At 33.0% G+C, this 25,157-nt stretch overlaps 1 protein-coding gene across 1 annotated transcript in view; it reads right to left on the reverse strand.

Moving 5' to 3' along the window:
* Window positions 1-16,195, reverse strand: part of LOC127718708 (uncharacterized) — a 270,509-nt gene extending 254,314 nt beyond the window's left edge. Inside the window, exons 1-9 of the mRNA XM_052224763.1 lie at window positions 16,002-16,195; window positions 9,369-9,408; window positions 6,785-6,979; window positions 6,313-6,360; window positions 5,158-5,460; window positions 3,268-3,411; window positions 1,580-2,157; window positions 874-1,047; window positions 11-221 (exon numbers count right to left, since the gene is read on the reverse strand). Coding sequence (XP_052080723.1) covers window positions 11-221; window positions 874-1,047; window positions 1,580-2,157; window positions 3,268-3,411; window positions 5,158-5,460; window positions 6,313-6,360; window positions 6,785-6,979; window positions 9,369-9,395 — 1,680 coding nt within the window. The 5' untranslated portion in view covers window positions 9,396-9,408; window positions 16,002-16,195. The remainder of the gene's footprint in view (window positions 1-10; window positions 222-873; window positions 1,048-1,579; window positions 2,158-3,267; window positions 3,412-5,157; window positions 5,461-6,312; window positions 6,361-6,784; window positions 6,980-9,368; window positions 9,409-16,001) is intronic.
* Between the last annotated feature and the right edge of the window lie 8,962 nt (window positions 16,196-25,157).

The raw sequence follows: 25,157 nt of genomic DNA on the forward strand, positions 1-25,157 counted from the left end.
ACTTTTTTACCTTGTAAATGTGTTCCTCAATACCGGGTAGAAAATCCCACTGCTTAGCTAAATGTGGAACACCATCTAAAGCCATCCATTCTCTTCCTACGTCAATGCAAAACTTTTCCCATCCTTTTGTGTCGACGACACTTATAATTTCTATATACACCACGTGACCAGATCCGCCAAAGGCAGGATTTCCGATAATACCAGGACAAAGAAGAGTGTCACTAAAAATTGAGATAAGATTTATATTTAAATTACAGACACGTGCGAATAAATAAAAATGCAGAGGACATAAAACGCAATTAATCTAAAAAAAAATCGACAACAACATTCTGTTGTACTGTTCAATATGCATGTTTATTCCGGTTATGATTTTTATTTATTACTGCACATTAAATAAAACGTAAGATTGATTAAAACGCTAATGAATCAAAATTCGTTCACGGACTCGTATATGCATCCACATGTAAGCCCAACATCAAATTGCTGTAATAAAACAGTTCAACAAAATATGCAAATTCTAACAAGAACGAGGAAGAGACACCTACGTTATCTCCATGGTGCCGGTTTTGGTATTTGTAATTGACTAAATATAGAATTATTACTGGTGTATGCCACTGCCCGTGTATGTTTCGTCCCGTCATCAACCCTGTTATCAGCATTTTTGTGTTGACATAAAATATCGTTGATATGTTCATTGTTCTGTAAAAGTACTGTTATGAAATGTCGAAATATTCTACCCATAGTTATAGTTTGCCTTATCCCTGTTTTGCATATATTGATTCGAGTGTCACTGTTTAGTCTTATGTAGACGAACGGCGCGACACAAAGTTATAAGTTTGGTATCTTTAATGAGCTCTTTTTTATCAGATTTACCTGTGACCCATCATGCGCATTTCCAGAGCAATGTTCAATGGATACTCATCTTTTTCCTCGTAATGATCTACTTTGTTCACAACTACTTGAATTATCTTCAAGAGTCGATGAAAATCTCCTTTCAAATCGAAGGCAAATTCCATGTCATATACAGGAGCCTTCTCAATGTATTGTCTGAAATTCATAAAAAATCAAACATAAATCTTCTTATATATTAAGAAAAAGAGCATAACAGCACGCTTTGATTTACTTTGAGAATCTATCAATTCCTTGCTATATTCCAATCTTAGTAAAACATAATGTTTGGTTCAAAATCAAATAATATGAAATTGAATTTGATATTCTTTAGTATTTGCCCGTGCATATCTCGATAAACGTTGTTTATAATAAATTGTTACAACATTCTTTAGAAGTAGTTCGCCGTTTCCGAATTCAAAGGTCTATGATTAATTGCATTGGTCGTACATGAAAATGACATTAACATTACACCACTGTTTGGCATTCAATTGATACAGACGTTGTATCCACTTTACGAAACATATATCAGAAGCTATCCAGAAGAGTATTCCTCATTTAATTTACCATTTTGGGATTTATCCGTTTAACTGGATGTTGTTATTATTATCCTCCCCTTCTAAGTTCGACCTCCAACATTGTAACAGGACATATCTGAGGTTATAAACGTACGTCACTAATATAATCTTACCTAAAATGGACAGCATGTGGAAGTTCCTGATACTGGGTACCGCTCGGGTAAATGATGTTCTTTATCCCGCAAAACGTAGACCATGCATACAGTGGAGTCAACGAAGGGTTTCCAGCTATGATCGGTGACATGATTGCCAATGCTTCCCCTGTCAAATAATCTTTGACTTCTTTCCAGTCATAATAGGTTTGAGTTGCCTTTTTGACTTTCTTCGTTTCTTTGTTAATGACACGGATCCAGATGTCATCATTTTTTGGATTATAGTCAAACAGGCTTAGTGAGTTGTAAGGAAACCAAAAAATTTCAATCGACCAGTTTTCCTCAAATAATTTTTGTATATTTTCTGCATTGAAAAATAAATCATCTAAATCCATGTATCGATTTTCTACTTTGACGATAACCTCAGGAATGAGTTTTATTGTCATATCAAATATAACTCCAAAACATCCGAAGTTTGCACTTATCGCCCTCAGCATTTCTTTGTCGTCAGATGTATAGGTGCGCAGTTTTCCGTCACTTCCGATTATGCGCATTTTCACAACGTTGTCACTTGGTGCGTTTGCATCCTGTCCTACCCCCTGTATGTAAAAAATGAATAGATAGATGTATCAAAATTAGGTAACATAGTCATGGGAAAATAACCTGAAACGAAATGACTAGAAAGAAATAACATAATAGGTTTATTCTTTGTAATACAGAAATATACGAAAGGACAGTGTAGTACATTTATCTATTAACCAGTGTCACTGAATCCGTCAGTATAATAGTCACGAAAAATAAACTTGTCTCGCAGTATTGAAACAATTGTGCAGAGCTTCCCGGAATTCAGTTTTTGGATTTTCAAATATTTTGGCCTCGAGCATCACTAAGGAGATATTTATTGTCGAAATGCGCAGCTGGTGCGCAGAACAGTTAATACCGTTAATATTTTTCTAGCCATTTAAAATAAACAAATGATTGAGGTGTGTGATTATTGGCAATGAAACATATATTCACCATTGACAAAAGGACAATGATTCAAACCACTGAAAAAATCTTACGGCCGTAAAAGTTAGCACCGCCCTCAACACATAGTAGTTGTAAATGCCCCAGTTTTGAAACAACATGCGAAACTACCCAATAACGAATATTACATGCCTCATTTAAACAAAATACGAAAACAAATTATAGTAAAAACCATCAAACTACAAGCGCTTTACTAAGTATGGGACAACCAACTACAGAATATGTTGGGGATTATATTGTTTGTGAAGGCTCAGTCTCTTTCTTATCTGTCCTTCCTGCTGTAACAGCAAAAAAAAAAATATAGAATAAATTTTTAAAAAATATTTGCAAATGGCTCTACAAATCCGATGATAACAAAGCTAATACACAACTTACACAACTAACACAACTTACACAAAACAAAGTACTGATCGAAGTTACTGAAAGCAAGTACAAAGCCCAATTTCACCTAACAAATACATCATGTTTTCCTAGACTCAAATATACCAATCAATTAATAACCAACACATTTAGTGTAAAGACGTTATATGCAGTCTGATAAAAGCATGACCTTTAAATATAAGTTTATAATGAACTAGAGACATATAAATACAATGCATGGTAAAATGATAACAAAACTGTACATTTAAAAAGAGTTTAATATATTAATACTGCTATATTTAGATATTGACATTAAAACTCACATGACAACCTGTTGCTACAACACTAACCATCTGAACAACATCTAAAATAACATTAGCAGGAATATGCAATTTGTTTTTTATTTGAAACTTCTTAAAGTCCCCAGTCGTCACTCCAGTCATGATGTCCACTTCACGTTTTTTGCGCTACAATACAATACTCATTTATAGAGGATCATATAATAAAATTTACTAATACAAATAAAAAAAAAGTTGATTTTCATTGTACATACTAAGCTAACCTACAATCACATTGTATAATGTTAAAGTCATATTGTTGTTGAGAAATCATTGTGAATCTCAGTTCTTTAAAAAGACATTCAAAACAAGTATTTTTGCATATGAAAACAATGTTGTTAGAGTATTTGTCTGCTGAAACAATAACAGATTTGTCTTTGAGATACTATAAAGCATTCACAATCTAGGATTTCTTGCAAGGGTTAGAAACCCGTGTGCTCATCATACGTCGTACAATAAAATGCGGTTCTGAATTCATGAGCCAAAGCTTTTATCTTTCAGTCAGTTTTTTTAAATTTTGGTTAATCTACCTCTCCATTCAGCCCTTTTCTCTCATAGTCCTAAACTGCATTCATCATTGTTCCAGATATTGGACTGGGTAATTAGATATATCGGGTCTTTGGCTAACACCTCTTCAGGTTTATCATTGTTCATGAAGCCAACGTCTACAGTAATAGCGTGACCAGATACACCAGATGAACTAGACCAATGGAATGTTTTGAATGTTTGTATCCTTGAGAATTAGGATCTGTTTTACCATCTTGAAAATCATGAATGCAATATGTTTGGTGTAGGTATATTCAAGGAAAGGTGAAGTTCAATCTTTGAAGTGATCAGTGTTGTTTTCTGCATATGTGGTTGGTGTTAATTAAAAACTACAATCTTTTTTATTAAAGAAAATCATATTTCTAGTTTAGGAAAAGCTTCAGTTATAATGTTCTTATCCATTTACCCTTGAATGATTAGGTGTAGTTGACGGCCGATCTCTGATAGTCTACGTTATCTCATTTAGAATTGTTTTCCATTAACCTTTGTATAAAAGCTTGAAATAGTACATGCACATTTTTCCGTTGACTGCAACTTGGTTATATTATCTTTTTTGTATCCTGTTATAGTCCTTTTATTCATACGTTTACTTTTTTTTACAACTTATTGAGACTTGGAACAATTACGAGCTTCACATATTGAACATACACTTTTCTATATTGTCTTAAATAATAATATCAATATAATACTAATTACATGCCCTAAAATTGATGGTGGATGGTTGAATAACGTTAAGTGACAAATCAAATGCATATTCAGGACGAGAGTAAATTTATGCGATATGAGTATGACACCTTCTTTGTCCGGACCCGCTGAACTGGATATTTAATGTGTAAAGTGTAGTTCACAAGATATAAATCCGCACGAAGATTGCGATATGAGTATGACACCTTCTTTGTCCAGACCCGCAGAACCGGATATTTAATGTGCAAAGCGTAGTTCACAAGATATAAATCCGCACGAAGATTGCGATATGATTATGACACCTTCTTTGTCCGGACCCGCTGAACCGGATATTTAATGTGTAAAGTGTAGTTCACAAGATATAAATCGGCACGAACACACAATTAGGATACATTATCCTGACTCCAAGCAGTGCAGACTTTTGTCTTACTCCTTTTTTGTAAATACGCTGTAAATATATATGTTATTCTATGGTTTGACTCGGTTAGAAACCGAGAAAACGACGAATTGCTACTACGAGACCAGCAGAGAGGTGTTGTGTCACGAAACGGATTGCACAATAATATATAAAATTGTTCACTTATGAAATGAAAGTAAATTCACATACAACATTGGACTTATAATGCAACATATATTACCACTTACATTAGATATTCTTATTCTGGAACCATTTTTGTAGTCGCTTTTCATATCTTTAACATAAATAAGCAATTGCTTGCTATCTGCAAAAAGGGGTGCCCAGCTGTGTCCAGTTCCAGCACACCTTACACGCAAACCTTCTTCAGACGCTGCTAAAACTAACTTCTGCAGTTCTTCTTTTGTAGTGGGAGAGGAAGAAATAACTTGAATAGCTTGTGTCTCTCCCCAGTTTTCAAACGTCTCTATCTGTAGAGATGGAGAATGTCCAATTCTCTTTTGCAATTTATATAGTCTATCTTCAATATCGCCCTGAAAACAGATTGTGTATTCCATGCTATAAAAGATAGTTGATTGGTCAGTTGATAGGTAATTTATTGGTAATTTGAAACATTTGGTTTGACATATGTATTACATTTTTTGCCTCTTGTGTTAGTTTTTCGTGATCAACGTCAAGTGATACAAGAGTAAAACAACAGCAGCTTGATATTCATGGTCAGTATGTATGCATAAATCTCAACGTAATCTTTATTTATTGTAATGTTAATGTTTTGTGAAATTAAAATGTTACCACTGATTACTTTTCAGAGACTATTGATTGATATATTCTATATACTTCTTAGCAGAACCGTTTAAGTTTGGTTTATGAAGCTTAGTCTTTTGTTTAACATTATTTCTTTTGTAGACCGTTGTTTGTCTGCGGAAATTTGAAGCTTTTATTCGTGTCTTCTACATATTAGGGTTGCCTTGTGTAAAATGGTTGTTTCCTTTTATTTATTTGCTCTATTTTGAAAAAAAAGTACCTATATGATCAAAACATTTTTTTGTACAGAAATCTACAATAAACCTCATTGGCCACGAATTCCAGCAAAATCAATATTCGGTTCTTTCCATTTAACTTATGCTTTTTTTTTATTTCTATTCTCAGCCGATTTCAAATTTCACGATCCATTTGAGTATGTGTCATGTGGTTCGTTCGAATGTTTTTTTTTTTTCTTTTGTTTTGTTTTTTATAAATGGTTTAGATTCAATAAAAAAACCATACATTAGTTCTAATGATAAAAATAACAATATAATTCACAATGTACTATTCTCATTTTCAAATACATTTATTCTTCTCGCCACCTCTTGAGAAGTTATTGCATTCAATTTAAATATACTCACCTGGTCAGACAAATCTGGATGAATATGTTTCACTTTTGGACTCTTCATCTGGAAGAAAATATAGCATAATTTGAACTGGAAGATTAAAAGTAACGCTACGGGTTACGCGTACAAAATGTAGTGGGAATTGCGAACACTTTAAATAACAACGCCATATTCCCTGTTTTAAATATAATTCGTTTTTCTTACTAAAGTGTAGCATGTACTAATAAACATGTGTACCTTGCTTGCGTTTTATTTCGTAAATTGTTTTTAAGTTTTATGTTTTCAATGTACTTGTTTTAACTTTGATTTAAGGGCTTATGTTTTAGCTAATATATATATCACTTTTTGAAGGTGAATCAAATGGTGTATTGTACGTACTGTCTAAATAGCTAGTCATTAAAATATGATATAATGTCTGTCTTGAAATGTGTGTGTGTGTGTGTGTTGTAAAAAAAATACCTAAGATTCGTAACAAAACTTATAATACCTGTTCATCATACAATGCTTTGCAGTCAACCATGACAATTTGTTGATCTTTACATTTGGCATCTTTTATCCAATCCTTGCCTCTGTCGCCTAGTCCAAGTATGGCTATCTTTTTGTCCCCTAACGCATTTTTCAAACAGCTTTTTAGTTGTTCATTATCACTGGGTCTATCATGTTTGACGACTACAGGTTGAAACTAGACGAAAAGACGAACAACAGTTGTATGTAAAAATGAATTTCAATATGAACTATATATATATATATACATATATATATAAGTCTAGAGATTTGCACAACGATACTAATATAAGATGGTATTATACGAAAATGTTGTTAATAAATCGTGTTGACAAATATTTCGGCTTAACAAATAGCCTTCTTCGGTGTCAATTATTTTAACATACTGATAATATGTATAAAAATAGCTCAATAATACAGGTAAGTTTTGGTCTATTGATTTAATCCAAAATCCTGAACATCATAATGTAAAACAAAACTCAATACTCAAATATACGTGACTGTGTATATTTACAACCCAAAATAAGTGAAAAATAAAACTTAGTATCTTTTATTGATGCCGTTTGGATGATGTACATTTAGTTCCTTTATCCAAAAGCTTTCCCGAACCTGTCGCTGGGCATCACTCCAGTGAATGTTCTGTTCAATCACTAGGATCTTCATGCGGTTAAAGTCATCAAGTGTGTGACCAGACTGTCTGAAATGCTGAGAAACTGGGAGAAGTGGCTTCTTAGAGATATCACTCCTATGGCCATTGAGGCGTTTGTGGAAAGGCTGCTTTGACTCACCAACATATTGGAGGCCACAAACCGAACATTCTAGAATGTAAATAACATTCATACTTTTGCAGTTAACATTGCAAAATATCTTATAGTTATTTTCGGTTGCCTTACTGTGAAAAGTTGATGAGTGATGCATCTGTAGGCAGCATTTGCAGCGTTTTTCATCACACGAACGACATTCCCCAGAAGTACTTCTATTATCAGACACTTCAGCCCGCACCAGCAGGTTACGCAGACTATTGGGTTGCCTAAAAGCTATCATGGGAGGCTCGGGAAAAATCTTGGATAGTTTGGAATTCTTTTCAACTGTTTTCCAATGCTCACGAATGACACCAAAGCTGTTTTTGAGAGATGGGTGGTAAGTAAGAACACATGGAGTCCTTTTATTTTTCTTTTTATATTTGTATTCTAACAGTTTACTCCTTGGAATAGTTTCCGCTTTCTGAAAGCCTTTTTGGATAGTTTTGTGTTTGTAGCCCCTTCTCGTCAAGCGGGTTTCGAGTTGACGTAGTTGTTTTTTAGTTGTTTCTGAGTTGGAACATATTCGCTTGACTCTGAGTGCCTGACTGTACGGGATGCTCTTAGTACAATGAGCAGGATGGCAACTTTTAGGGGACAGATATTGGTGAGTGTCAGTAGGCTTAGAATATAGATCAGTGGATATGATGCCATCTGTGAGCGAGCTTGAGGTATCGAGGATGGTGATTTTGGATTTAGATTTCTCATGAGTAAATTTGATACTTGGATGTATGTTGTTGGCATGAGTGATGAATGTATCTAAATCCTCGTCACTTTTATTCCATTTCATATCCACATCATCTATAAATCTAAACCAGGAAAGCGGTTTTTCGATGGAAGATTCAAGGAGTTGTTTTTCTAATTTGCCCATAAATATGTTGGCATATGATGGAGCCATTTTGGTGCCCATAGCAGTTCCATTAACTTGCAGATAATGGTCTCCATCAAAAATGAAGTTGTTGTTTTTGAGTACCAGCGTGAGCATTTTGACCAGGCATTCAGTAGGTGGATATTTCACTGGTCGGGAATTCCAAACTTCTTTACATGCATCAATGCCATCTGCATGAGGAATATTCGTGTAGAGGGAGGTGACGTCCATAGAGACAAGTGTCGTGTCGGAGGGGAGTGGATTTAAGGCCTGCAATTTTCTAAGATAATCGGTAGTATCTTTGATGTGAGATGGTAAGTCCTCAACATGTTGACGAAGATGGAAGTCAACGAATTCCGATATTTTTTCCGTCGGATGACCGTTCGCTGAAACTATAGGTCTTCCTGGGTTATTGGCCTTATGAATTTTAGGTAAAAGATAAATCTGCCCGGTTTTGGATTTTCTGGTTTCAAATATTCTAGAGTCTTTTCATCGATGAAACCATCGTTGTGCATTTCTACCAAACTATTAGTTATTTCTCTGCTAAAAGATGTTGTAGGATCAGAGTCTAGTTTTTGGTAGAACCTTGCATCGCCAAGTTGTCGTTCAGCCTCTTGAATATAGGCAGATTTATCCATGACAACCACTGCACTGCCTTTGTCTGCAGGTTTAATGACCAAATTAATTTTTATAAAATGTGAATGGTTTCTAGCTTAACCCTTCAACCTCAATTGTAAAGATTACACAGTGGTTTTGAAATGTCTAATACAGATCGTTAACTGATAATGAACCGATTCTACTCTTGTAAAACATTTCGTCATTCTCTATATTTACAACTCAAGTAGTAACTTATGATCAATTAGATACTAATATCATGTTAATACTGTATTACAGCTTACCGCCTGCGACGATGCTCCGCTTCCCATTTATAGTTGCAGTCTAAAATCACAATTTGAATAAATAGTATTTTACGACAAATGACCAAACAGAAAATTGAAGAGAGATCACCGTTTGGCGTACTGTTTAACAATGTCTTTGAAATATTAAAGAAGTTTAATGAATCGTGTTGAATAATAGAAATAAAGTTCTATTGCACATTTTTCACAACGTTTCGGTTGCATTATTTGACATTTTCGATTGTATCCATTCGATGGGTAGCTAGATTTATGGCATAATCGCATGATATAAAATTGCGTTTGTCAGATTTAAGTTTGTAAATTGTGTAAACAACTCCCCATTAGAATGTTGAATGTTTGACTGGTGCGTGTCGGTCCATTTGAAGTTTATGTACTACAATGATATCTTATTTTGGTTTTCCTATCTTTTTGTATCAAGTGTGCTGGATGAAGGCCATCTCGAACACGTGTCGTGTACAGCAAAATTTAATCCGCATAATACATGTAAGTTGCATTTTGTTGTTTTCAGTATCTGAAAAGTTTATTAATAAATCGTTCGAATTTAAAAACAATATAAATACAATTTGATTTAAGATATAAATATGACATAATTCGGTCGGACATCGGTGAGCTTCAAGCTTCTAACATTTACGATAAAACAGCAACACTGCCACACAAGCCTCATTATGAAATATTGTCCTGAAAACCTAAATGTGAGCAACAGCTTTATCGAAAAAAAAAATTGCTTCAAATATCTCAATATGTATAAAATATATGTTTGGGTAAAGATTTTGTTTATAAATTGTTTTACCAAATTATGTGCGTGAAAAGGTACAACATGTGTAGGAAGTCATAATGACTTTACTGCACTCAAGTGTCCAGATTGTATTAATCTGTTGACTCAGTTAATACTTCAATAACGTGAATAAGGAACAGACGGTACGACTATTTGGATATTAAAATATATAAACCATGATTCTCGTGTTTATAGACACAGACACGACGTTTTGGTCGACCAATAGCTGAACGTGGACATCTTGTGCGAATCCAAATTCAGTAAAAACATCAAGGAATAAAACACAAGCGTTTTTTTTTATAGCTCAGACGACTATACCGGTATTTGTTACAGATTTTAGAATTCAGACAAGAAGATATTTTAACCTCAGTTAAGACACAGACATGTCGCAATCATGACCATAAATGTTGTGCATTGTCGATTTCATATTTTTCTTTGGATATTTTCTACTGATTGTGAATTCCGTCAAATGTATTACGTTTCGAAAATGTGCAATACCTGAACAAATATTGAAAAAAGAGGCAGAAGAATCCAAGGGAACAACTAAAGACTGAACAACCCAAACTCCAAAAACGAAATGAGCATCAACAGTCAAAATACATATTTCATTCGAAGAGGATTATTTCAGGAGTACTACAAAAACAATCCCTAATCATTTATTTATATTATTACTTTTTGAGCTTCTATTTGATCGTATGCTCATGAAAAGATTGAACGTTTATGTTGATTATATCTCGACGCGTTTATTATTTCTGTCAATTTGTTCAATCGTAAATGTTGAATTACTTTGATAGATAAAGCCTGCAACATATTTAAAATTACGGTGCAGCTTTAATGTTGTTTTTTGTAAATCGTCTACAGGATGATATACATTTTACATACTGTGTTTATTCAAACTAAATTCCTTCATAAATACAGGTTTAACGTTTAAGGTTTAGCGTGTTTTATAAATAATTCAATGTTGGAATTCAAATATGTTCCCTTTTTTTACTTAACCTAAGTAATATTAGTACTAAAAAGTTAAATCACAAAAATACTGAACTCCGAGGAAAGTCCCTAATCAAATGGCAAAATCAAAAGCACAAACACATCAGACAAATGGACAACAACTGTCATATTCCTGACTTGGTACAGGCATTTTCTTATGTATGTAAAAAATGGTGGATTGAACCTGGTTTTATAGTGCTAAACCTCTCATTTGTATGACAGTCGCATCAAATTCCATTATATTGACAACGATGCGTGAATAAAACAAACAGACATAATAGGTAAAAATGAAAAAAATAGAGTAAAGGGTATTTTACCATCAATCTATCATAGTTACATAAACTAAGATATGAAAAAAACTGAAAACATTCGAGCTAGACCGAGACTTTAAACATAGCAAGCATCTCCTACTATGCATACGTTATCTTAAATTGGCAAAAAAAAAAGTAGTATCATCTGTTTTTGCTCAATACAGATTATAACCAAATGTCACGAAAAGAATGACGTTTTCTCAATTAAATCCTGTCTATTTTTAGAATACATCACAAATAATCAATAGATAGTCTCTCATCCGGAAAATTAATATAAATGTTAGATAATTTTCATTTTAATGCAATGTATTAAAAGTACCTTATCGATCAATAGGTAGTTTTGCATCCGTAAATATTAATGTAACATAAGATTAATTGGTAAATAAAGGCAACAGTAGTATACCGCTGTTAAATAGTCATAATTCGATTAGTCGAAAAAAAATCCGGGTCACAAACTAAAACTGAGGGAAACACTTCAACTGTAAGAGAAAAACAACGGAAAAAAAAAACAAACTGAACTGCAACAAAACCAAACGCCAACATACATAGAAACGACTTTTTGATAACAACTGCATATTTCTGACGTGGTACAGGACATTTTAAGAAAAAATGGTGGGTTGAACATGGTTTGATGGCTAACCAAACCTCCCGCTTATATGGCAATGTCAAATATACCGCTAAAATGACAACACTACGTGACAGGAATACAGTAAAAACAAACGCAAGAACACTCAGCAAAGAGAAATACACAAATAAATAATATAATTGTACATAACAACATGTAAACCGTAGAATAACAACGGACACCTCCTATGAATTTACGTCAGCACACCAGAACACAACAAACGATATATAAACAGCGCGTCACATGAATGGATCCTTGCCACAAAAAGTGACATTTTTTTGTGACATTTATACTACCAGAGGTAAATTTCTTAAAATAAAATAAATGTGTTTCATTTATAGACACGCACAAGAATATTTAATTGGGATTGTGTTTGTAATGTTGTTATTTTATATATTTTCTAACCATGACAAGAATAATAAAATGGAATTGTGTTTGTACTGGTGTTATTATTTATCTTTGTCGGTTTGTCTTTTAAATCAAAACTGTGTATAAACAAAAAAATCCTGACAAATAAGACATATGTGAAATGTACCAAAAAAAACAGAATTTAAACCACAAAAGAATTAAACAGACAACAACTCAGCGCAAAATGACCTATCGGACCCACACGTATAAGAAAGTAACAACAAAATGCACGAAAGCGGGATATATAAATACTGAACCACGTCGTCTCCGACAGCGAACATAAGACATAACAAAATATCTAACTGGACTTACAAAAGAAACAGCATAACTTATTACATGAATGTTGGATATATAAATACCGAGACAAGTCGTATAGCAATGCGAATTCACACTCGAAATGCAATCAACTAAAAATGCAAGGTAAAATAATGTGTACAATCTCGTTAACTTACTGCTTGTCTTGAACCATCTTGTCCTGAATGAGATCAGAGTGGATGTTTTAAGTTAATTCTAGTGACAAAAATTGACCATACTACTCTTTTGACACTGATTTTGTGATTTTGATTGATAGCGTTTTCATGGTCAATCAAATTTATATTGAAATGACATTTGTCTTTTACTATAAGTTTTCTTTTGATATATCATCTATTTATTTTTTTTGGGGGGAGGGGGGGGGGGGGGGCGAACGTAGCAGTGATGACAGTACAAAAATGAATCTAGTTCACATCGGATGTTTTAAAAAAGAGAGGCAGCAAGAGTATACCGAAGATTTAAATTCGTAATTCTATTTTTTAAGGAAAGGAGAAAGATACCAAAGGGACATTCAAACTCATAAGTTTAAAATAAACTGACAACGTCATGGCTAAAAAAGAAAAAGACAAACAGACAAACAATAGTAACCAAAACACAACATAGAAAACTAAAGACTGAGCAACACAAACCCCATCAAAAACTGGGGTGATCTTAGGTGCCCCGGAAGGGTAAGCAGATTATGCTCCATATGTTGCACCTGTCGTGTTGCTCATGTAAGTACAAACCCGGTAATAAGTCTAATTCGGTAGGTCACGTTTGGGGAAAAGGGGACAGGATTGTAGTTACGAGATTTGGAACATATCCGATATCATCTGTGAAACGAATATTCCATAACGATCAAACACCTCGTGATTGCGTCCGTAAAATTTACGAAGGGATAATTTCAACTTATCCACTTGGAACTTTTGGTTTAATAGCTTCCTTATGAGCAGCAAGCTTCCCTTCAAGGAAATCATGATAGGAAATACAAGCCCTGGAATATGGTATCAACTGGGAGATATATACTCCGTGTGCAGGCGCTGCTGGAATGTTGCTACATAGAAATGGAAAGTTCACAATTGGGAAGCTGAAATCATCTCTTTTGTGGTAAAGATTTGTTTTCAACCAACCCTCATTGTCAATGAATGTGCAAGTCAAGGTTAAAAAATGAAGAAATCGCACGAAGTCCATACGTAACGAAACCGGATGTGTCGACAGTGAAAGCATCATTTATCATGCAAATCTAACTACAACTAATATTTTTCGATAACCAATAGAGCACAATCGGTGCATTAACAGATTGGACAACCATTCTGGTATTTATGTAAAAAGAGACCACGAAAACATGTCGCTCGTTGGATACAGTCACGTCGGTTCGGTTTATTTATAATGAGGACCGTTACATGCGTATAGTGTCCATGTTTTCTTCATATACATTTTAAAATAGCCTACGATAAGTCATATTCAATATGCCATCAATTTATTTTAACAAAAAATGATAGAACTTGATATAATGGTTTTTGATTTACTTTTTGATACGTTTTGTTTGATTTCTGCTTAAAATGACTGCTACCATCGGGATACCTCCACATGTAAAACAACTTAGTTTGACAAAATGAAAAATCGCTAACAAAAAAAAAGCATTTTGATCATTGTGGATCATATTGTCTTCGGTTTATTTATTTTTCGAATCATTTTGTTCCTTCAAATGATTAGATTTTGCGTGGCCTTGAGAATGTGTATCTCTAATGTAAAAGCCTGACTACGGGTGCGGGATTTTCTCGCTGTGTTGAAGACCCATTGGTGGCCTTGAGCTGTTTTCTACTCTTTGGTCGGGTAGACACATTCCCCATTTCCATTCTCAATTTTATTGTTGTTACTAAAAACAAACTCTTCTTATATTAAATTTATAATCGATCTTTGAATAGAGAATTATGATTGGTAGTTTATAGTAAATTTAATCCGTGTAATATTCGTTTTAACACGGTTGATTCCTCGTCAATATTGAATAATAGGACCGTTATATTGTAATTTGTCATCTTTCATTATATCTGTGAGTTTGACTGTCCCTCTGGTATCTTTCGTTCCTCTTTAATAAACTTCGAGAAGACCTTCCGGAGCACCTGAGATCACCCCCAGCTTTTGGTGGGGTTCGTGTTGCTTAGTCTTTAGTTTTCTATGTTGTGTCATCTGTACTATTATTTGTTTGTCTTTTTATTTTTGGCCATGGCGTTGTCAGTTTGTTTTCGATCTATGAGTTTGACTGTCCCTCTAGTATCTTTCGTCCCTCTTTTATCTGATTCCAAATCAAATAACATAAACGGTAGCAATTTTACAGCACCAGATGCACATTTCTACAATTAATATAACCTAGTGCTGTTCGAGGCCTAAATATTTGAAAATCCAAAAAACGTAAAACAAACGTTGAATAGCTGTTCAAACCAAAAATGGCCTAAAGTATAGCTCAATTAGAACAAGAAATCACAGCTCTGCATGAGGAAGATATATTCCTTTATCTAAACTGATTTTCCAACATTTGCTATCAGCAAATTGCAAACAAAACTATATCCGTGTGTTCATGCCAGTTCCGATGTACTGGCTGCTCGGCTGGTGCTACACTCGGAGACTAATACTCCACCAGCAGAGGCATCGACCAAGTGGGAGAAATAACATCATTCAGTACAAATTTTACTGCACCAAAATAAATACTGTTAAATTATATTTTCGTAGGTCCCAATTTTCTGTGATTGAGAAAAACTTAAATTTTCGTGGTTATTTGATTTCGTAGTTTTATCAGTTTAAAAACCTATAGAAAATTTGAAATTCTTGGAATATTTGAATCCCATGAAATCCACGAAAATTGGTATCTCACGAATAATGATGAATCCATCGCAGTCATTTTGGAGAACAATAGTTTCTTTAACTTTCAGTGTCGAACGTTAGGTATTGCAAACCAAAATGTTCATTGATACTTTATTTCGCACTTAACCCTTTTTAGTTCATTTCGCGGCGGTTTGTTTTACCGATTTTCTAATTTTCTTGATGTATTTATTTAAGGGGATATCAAAGTAATACCAAACAATTCTATTTGGAAATAATATGTTGTCGTCTACTTGTGTATCGTGCGTACAGTTAGTCTGCAAATTATTGGAAGTAGATAAAAACAAAATATAAATGAATTAAAAAAAACAAAAGTCTTTAATACAAACGCCACTTACCAGATTATATGAGTCCAATTAGTTAAAGTCAGGTTTCCATAATTCGGATGATAATGTCCTTATACGAAACACCTGGATACTTATACCCATATTTTTTTTTTAAATATTCACAGTTCATGTATATTTGAACCTGTGAGATACTGCTTTAATAAAACGATTGTCAATTTAAAATCCAGGAACGTGCTGCGTCAAAATGACAACACAAAACAAACATATTTTATTTTCATGTTGTGTCTATGGAAATAACATATATTCAAATGCAATAAACCTTTTTAAATTCAACAAATATTATTAAGTGTAGTTAAATAGATGATATAACGTAAAGTGGGTTTAAAGAGGTGTAAATAAAATGTAAAATGAATTATTTACATTTCCAAGACTCAGCATATTAAATATAATCTAAACATAAGATATTGCGGTATGATTGCTAACGCGACAACTATCCACCTGAGATCAAAGGACAATGGGTCATCGTAGGGCTTTCAAGAGTACCCGAAAACTGACAAACAAACAAAAATGTGTACCAAAACATGGTAAAATCACCTTTCTGCTACTTCGCTGTTTTAATTCTAGATTCTATGAAAATAAACTTATGACTTATTGTTCTTGTCGTTATACAAATTTCTTATGTCACAGAAATTAAGATGTGTTTAATATTTAACCCCTTTTCTTTTTATCAATCTCTTTTCATTGCAGATATACAAGTATTTTCTCATCTGTAAATGCATATCCATGCTTAAATCAAAAATTTTCCTTAAATACAATTTAAATATTGATGAAATACACACGTAATTACCTGTCTATCTGGAACGAAATAATAGTTAATTCTAGAGTTTGTATTACTAGAATTTATCTTAGGTTTTTAATCGTTGTTAGGTTTTTTCGTATTTGCATGCAAACCATTAGAATGACAGAATGTCATTTACTGAGTTCGGGATTGTTATGCCTTTTTCTTAACTTGTAGTTATCTGTTCTAGACGGTTTTTCAATCAAAAAGTAACCAGATATGATTTATAATTTAATGGTACATGTATTATTCCGCAGCAGTGTTCTTCAATGCACAGATGTAGAGAACAAAACATTTAGCAAATATTTCCGCTCAAAACCGATGCTGGGGTTCACCTTGAGGTGATGGAAGTGTTTGCTATATTTTGAATACGCCACTGTTACTTTGGGGATTTTTTGTTTACTTTTAACGTTAAATGTACATGTAGTAATTTTATGTCAGGGATTGATTCGCTACATTCTTTCTTTGTCGCAAATTGACATCGTTTTCTCGTCTTGAACATAGTTAAAACAATGTATGATATTATAATAATTGATGATTCATTTAATTAAAAGACTAAATTGATACTATTAAAGAATTTCAGGAAGCATGATCACTTGATGTCATCATCAGATACAGATGAGTGTTTAAACCTCTTTCAGTGACCTAAGATATATCATGGCGGCCATTTAGTTGTTAGAATTCGGAATACCTAGTGAAAACTATCAACATTTAAACATATGAAAATAGGATGTACACCCCGAAACAATATAAAAATGAACGAAAATAAAAAAGATCAAAAAGTATTTTGTCTTCGTAAAGTTATTTTTAATAAATTCATAACTTTCTGTTTCAAATAACCATGTATACAACTTGCTGTAGTAACTATAAGCGGTAAAAAGTTATTCATTAGATACTTTGATTTCCCTAGTTAAATGAATTATAAATTTTATTGATACGTCAAATCGGTAATAGTCATGTTTCGAATTGATGTAGTTACTAGCGACTGTTTATTAAAAAGTAAAACAACAAAATTACCGTACTCCAAGGAAAATTCAAAACGGAAAGTCCCTTAACAATTGGCAAAATCAAAAGCTCAAACACATCCAACAAATGAAAAACAAATGTCATATTCCTGACTTGGTACCCTGTTTTCTTAAATTGAAAATGCAATACATCTTTCGCTCTATATTTGTTCATAATAATTCAACTGATGACTTATTTACCGACAATGTAAAGTACGCAGCAACCAATTCTTTCTATGCTTTGCTCTAGTGAACACACACACACGATTCTGTTACCTATCATGCTACAAATATTTAGATTTATATCCTTGGCTACCTTTAGAACAATTTAAATTTTACATTTATTTTTACAAATAGAAATATCAACAGCTGCTATTAATAGTCAGTGATCTACTTTATCGAGATAGTTTCCTCATGAGTTCAGCTAAAGAAATTTATTTCATTTCAAAATAGGTAAATTAACATCATATAGACCGCACTTAATTGACGCGCTTCAGAAAGTGCTGTAAATTAATGTCGTCATAAATATGCGCGGATTAGGGTTAAAATAAAGGCAAACTACTTCGTATAGACACGATTAATCCACCATTTTCTATATAAGAAAATTCCTGTACCAAAACAGGAATATGAAAGCTGTTTTCCATTCGTTTGATGTGTAAGAGCTTTTGATTTTGCCAATTGTTATGGAAATTTCCGTTTTGAATTTTCCTTGGAGTTGGGTATCTTTGTTTTTTTTACTTTTTTTCCATGGTTGTCGTTGCGTTCCTGTGCATCATATTTGTCTTTCGATTATTATTTTGTACATAAATCAGGCCGTTAGTTTTTTCTTTTCAATTTACCAACATTTTGGTATGTCGGGGCTATTCTAGCTTACTATGTTATAGTTATTGGCCAAGCAAGTCGGTATATGTCATTTAATCTGCACGCAGCGGGTGACCCTGCTTGACCCGAAGGACGTAGAAGTTCGGGTCAATGGGTCATCCCGACCTCGCAGCTTAAATGGCATATACCGATTTGATTGGTCGATGACTGTTTTAACACATGACGTCATCAATTCACATTTAACATTTTAGAAATATGCCGACGATATTCAATCCTCGGCTTCTGGAAAAGTTTTCTTGTCTGGTAACGAAGGGGAAATACGCATTTAAGTAGTAAAAGGTTTTACTTTTAATTTTTTTTCAATTCAGGTTTTCTCCTAAATTGTTCCAGTATTTGGAGAATTGTGTTTTGATGGCAGATCTTTTATTATTTCTGTTAAATTGATTTACAATTTTTATATAAATTCGTGACGATTTAAATCAAATCAAATAAGTTTTTTTGAGTCGACAAGATAAATCACAATACAACATAAGCTTTGAGTGATCTATTGAACCTTAAAAACGATTTCGAACTTGACATGTTGTTTAGACACCTGTCTATTGTTGAACACTATATGTTGCTCTTTAGATGTGCTAAGTTGGGTTTTTAGTTTGATATTGTTGTATTGGCGTATAACCCACATCTCTTACAGTTTAAGTTTTGTTTGATGTACTTTTAAATCGATGAATGAAAACTCATAAATGAAAGGATTGTTGAGTAAATATTAGTTGTTTTTCTTTCCCTCAAGATTATGCTCAGAAGAACATTAATCGAAGAGAGATGTACTCAAATGTACCTTTATCGTGCAGAGTAAACAAAACAAAAAAAACTTTTCATTTTCAATCTTCAACTCCCTTCTTCCCCCATAATTTTCCATCTGTATTCATTATGAAGACATGCTCAATCTAAACGAAGTCCAGCTGATATTCAAGAAAAATTCAAAACCGAAAGTCCATTTACAATTGGCAAAATCAAAAGCTCAAACGAATGGAAAACAAATGTCATATTCCTGACTAGGTACCCTGTTTTCTTAAATTTCAAATGCAAAACATCTTTCGGTCTATACTTTTCCGTATATGATTCAACTGATGATTTCTTTACTGACAATGTAAAGTACACAGCAATTAATTCTTTCTATACTTTGCTCTAGTGAACACACACACACGATTCTGTTACCTAGCATGCTATAAATATTTAGATTTATATCCTTGGCTACCTTTAGAACAATTTAAAATTTACATATATTTTATACAAATAGAAATATCGACAGCTGCTATTAATAGTCAGTGTTCTACTTTATCGAGATAGGTTATTCATGAGTTCAGCTGAAGAAATTTATTTCATTTCAAAATAGGTACATTAACATATTATGTCCGCACTAAAATGACGCGCTTCAGAAAGTGTTGTAAATTATGAGGCTGACTTCATACAGGAAAGATAAGAAGCTAGCAATATCCTTTAACTTTACGTTCCGCTATATAGATGACGTTCTTTCACTAAATAATACAAAATGTGGTGACTATGTTGAACGAATCTAGCCCATTGAACTAGAGATAAAGGATACTACAGGTACAGTTAAGTATGCCTCATATCTAGACTTACATCTGGAAATTGACAATGAGGGTCGGTTGAAAACAAAACTTTACGAAACAAGAGATGATTTCAGCTTCCCAATTGTGAACTTTCCATTTCTATGTAGCAACATTCCAGCAGCTCCTGCATACGGAGTATATATCTCCCAATTGATACAATATTTCCGGGCTTGTATTTCCTATCATGATTTCCTTGATAGAGGATTGCTGCTCACAAGGAAGCTATTAAACCAAGAGTTCCAAATGGTGAAGTTGAGATCATCCCTTCGTATATTTTACGGACGCCATCACGAGTTAGTTGACCGTTATGGAATAACCGTTTCACAGATGATATCGGATATGTTCCTTATGTCGTAACTACAATACCTTTCCTTTTTCACGAATGTGACCTACAAAATTAGACTATTTACCGGATTTGTAATAACATAAGCAACACGACGGGTGCCACCTGTGAAGCAGGATCTGCTTACCCTTCCGGAGCACCTGAGATCACCCCCAGTTTTTGGTGGGGTTCGTGTTACTAAGTCTTTAGTTTTCTATGTTGTGTCATCTGAACTATTATTTGTCTGTTTGTCTTTTTATTTTTGGCCATGGCCAAAAGTTTTTTTTCGATCTATGAGTTTGACTGTCTCTCTGGTATCTTTCATCCCCCCTTTTTTTAATGTCGTCATTAATGTGCGCGGATTCAGGTTTTAAATAAAGGCAAATTACCTCGGATAGACACGATTAATACGGGAGGGTTTGCTAGCCATTACACCAGGTTCAACCCACCATTTTGTCTTATAATGTCCTGTACCAAGTCAGGAATATGGCAGTTGTTATCAAATAGTTCGTTTCTATATATGTTGGTGTTTTTTTTGTTGCACTTCAATGTTCCTGTTGTTCTTTTGTTTTCCTCTTACAGTTGATAATGTTCCCACGGTTTTAGTTTGTAACCCGAAATTGTTATAGTATTCTTTTATTTGTCTTTATTAATATTACTTTTACTGTTAAGTCTGTTTTTTTATATATCCATTTGACGTGACTCTGTGCTTATGTATCCCGTCATACTTTGAACGACAAAATTATTTTATTTATTTTTTATTACTTTTACTGTTAAGTCTGTTTTTTGTGATATCCATTTTACGTGACTCTGTATTTATGTATCTCTTTATACTTTGAACGACAAAATTATTTTATGTCTACCTGTGCGAATTTCAAACGCTAGATTTTACGCCAGTACTTTAAACCTTCCATCCTTTATGGGTGGATTTTACATATATAAATAAGATCGTATAATATAAGCTAAATGTGGATGTTAAATTTAATGTATGCCTTTTTGTGCTTCTTCGTTACATTTGTTTGTTTTTATAGTGATTCAGATAATAACACAATGTTGACTGCTGTAACCCTATTTTTGATATTTTTACCTATTGTGTCTGTTTGTTTTGTTCACGCATCGTTGTCAATATAATGGAATTTGATGCGATTGTCATACAAGTGAGAGGTTTAGCTAGCTATAAAACCAGGTTCAATCCACCATTTTCTACATAAGAAAATGCCTGTACCCAGTCAGGAATATGACAGTTGTTTTCCATTCGTTTGATGTGTTTGAGCTTTTGATTTTGCCAATTGCAAAGGGACGTTCCATTTTGAATTTCCTTGGAGTTCGATATTTTTGTTTTTTTCCTTCTTTTTTTTTCCATTGTCGTCGATGCGTTGCTGTGCATCATATTTGTCTTTCGATTTTTGTTTTGTGCATAAATCAGCCCGTTAGTTTTTTCTTTTCAATTTATCAACATTTTGGTGTATCGGGGCTATTTTAGCTTTCTTTGTTATAGTTATAGGCCAAGCAAGTCGGTATATGTCATTTAATCTGCACGCAGCAGATAACCCTGCTTGACCCGAACGAGGTAGAAGATCGGGTCAATGGGTCATCCCGACAGTGCAGATTAAATGGCGTATACCGATTTGATTCGTCGATGACTGTTTTAACACATGACTTCATCAATTTACATTAACATTTTGGAAATATGCGGACAATATTCAATCCTCGGCTTGTGGGAAAGTTTTCTTCTCTTGTAACGAAGGGGAAATACGCATATAAGTAGCAAAAGGTTTTACTTTTAATCTATATTTATTTTTTTAATTCATGCTTTCTCCTACATTGTTCCAGTATTTAGAGAATTGTGTTTTAATGGCAGATCTTTGATTGTTTTTGTTAAATTTATTTACAATTTTCATATAAATTCGTAACGATTTAAATCAAATCAAATAAGTTTTCTTTTGAGTCGACATGATACATTACAACATGAACAATACAACATACGCTTTGAGTGAGCTTTTAATGTGAAAATTGAGAATACACTTTTTCGAAGGCGTTTAGATTATTATAGTACAATTGTTACCATAACAGCAATAAAGAATGATCGCAACAATAGTTCCTATAGCCGTAACAATATTGTTTGATTCACCAGTTGTTTGCGATAGATTCGATACAGATTCGTTAGTCTGATTTCCATCATTATAATGTTGTTTAAATATGTTTGTAGTTGACATTTCTGTAGTAAAACTCTGTTCAGTCGTGTTCATATTATACTGATGATTTTGATTGTCGGCCGCGGGATGCATAGTCATTACTGCTTAACTTGTTACTTTATCGGTAGTGTTATTTATGTAAACATTGATTCCACGAGTTTCCCTCACATTTGAAACCGTAGTTGATCTTGTTTTGAAATTATTATAATTGGTTAACTTTTCTTTTGGTTGCACGGTTAGTACTTTTGTTTTCCAAACATTTGAAGTCGTAGTTGATTCTGCTTTGAAATTATTATGGGTTAACTTTTCTTTTGGGTGCACGGTTGGTACTTTTGTTTTCCAAACATTGTTTGGTAACTTCAATTCATTCCTGGATTTAGATACGCCATTAAAATAAAACTTGTTTATTTAATTTAGGTTTGGAAGGGTGTTCTGACTTATTGATTTCTTCTCTATCTTCCCAAACATGATTTGGTAGTTTAAATACATTTCGGGATTTTCTTCGTATTGATTTGGATATTTCAATATCCTTGTTTCCCAATGTATACTACTGGATTGCGGGAAATATTGAGACAATGCATATAATCTCTCTAATCATGGTTTTCTGTAATGAATTAAAAAACTTATCATACATGTATTTATATAGTTCAGCATGATAATGGCATAAAATAAAACACAGTACTTAGCGATCCTCAAATAAATGTAATGTAGATTCATTTAATTCGTGGGTTCTTATTTTTGTGGATTGAGAAAAAATATATTTTCATGGGTTTATAATTGATTGGTTTTGCGAAAGCGTGCAAACAAGCCTATAGAAAATTTGTACTTCGTTCAATATTTAAATTTGCTGTTCACCTACATCCCACGAAATCCACGACATTTGGTATATCGCGAACGAAAATGAATTCACAGTACATCTACGTAAACTTTATTCATTGGGTTACTAACCAACCTATAAGTTAGTTTTATCAAAAGATATTAGTTATATCTACATAAATCAATCTGAAATACTTCGAATTCTTACGTTATTTTAAAAGTTACCGTTTGTCAAAATTATGAATCCTATAAAATGATAATAATTAAAGACTACTCACTAATTATCGTTCTTTTTTTTTTTTGTTCTGTTTTCTAAGCTACTATAATCTAGGAAGGGCACCTTAATATGTAATGAAAATTGTAACACTGTGTAAGGACGAGTCGCAGAAATTGTTCACTATATCTTAAAGTCGTGAGATGAAATAAATAACCAGGTTGCTGGTTAAATCATAAGTATCTTAAACTATTTGGAAGCAGATTGTTAACCACAATCGTAAATGCATCTAATTAACTATCCATTAAAAGCGTAATCATTATAGCTATAGGTATAATATTTTTCCAAAATTGGTATGTGTTTTTGTTCTTCAAGATATACTTTCCCTTTAATTTGTCATGTATTTTGCATTTGAAAATAAGGTAGTACATGTAACTAACTACGTGAGATACTATAATGATGAGTTAATACAAGATCGACATATTATTTGCAGCAAGATGTGCATGTTTAACAACATGTATAAGATATATTGAGAAAACAAAAGAAACAGATTGCTAATTGTTATCTAAAAATACATATTCGACTTACCTGGTGGTAAAATATAGATACAACTTACAGAATGCTTCGTTTATTTTTTATTTTTTCGTGTATGTTTTAATACTGTTTAGACTATGTCATTTTTTTAAAGACGAATTCCAACGTGTGAGGAATTTCAATGAGTAAATATGATATTTATAGGACAGGAATTTAAAAATCTATAAATATATAGTATATATTTACAGATGTTTAATTTCCCAACTCTGAAATAACGTATCTCATTCCAATTTTTACCTATAAGCCTGCTTCCAATTTATTGGTAAGCTAATTGCTATGTTAATTGGTCTATACGTTGCAATGACGATATAACAACTGATTATAGATCCTTAAAGACTATTTTTAACTTTTATTAGATTTTTTTTTGTTTTGTTGTAATTTGAATTATGACTGTTTTCAATTACAATCAGGAAAAAAATTATTTTTTTTCTTAATAAACTTTCAGTTGTTTGTTCACCTACCTTTTGAAACATTTTTTTCTTCTTGAAATGAAAAGGTACGCGGGTTGCAAAGTGTTCCTATCGAATCGGCAATTTTGAAATTAAAATTAATTTCTTATTTTGTTGTGCACAATATAAGAATATGATATTTGTGTAAATACTAAATAAGAATACGTTTGAAATGAAATGTTTACTTACTGCTTTGTATGCTGTTTAGAATCTTTTAACGTTAATAATTTGAAATGAAAATCATATTTATGCTATTTAAGGAATGACTGCAATTTTTTTCTGTCTATGAAGAAATACATGTAACATCAAAAATGTGGTGCAC

The sequence above is a fragment of the Mytilus californianus genome, unplaced genomic scaffold (genome assembly GCF_021869535.1).
Source record: "Mytilus californianus isolate M0D057914Y unplaced genomic scaffold, xbMytCali1.0.p SCAF_10, whole genome shotgun sequence".
Taxonomy (NCBI): domain Eukaryota; kingdom Metazoa; phylum Mollusca; class Bivalvia; order Mytilida; family Mytilidae; genus Mytilus; species Mytilus californianus.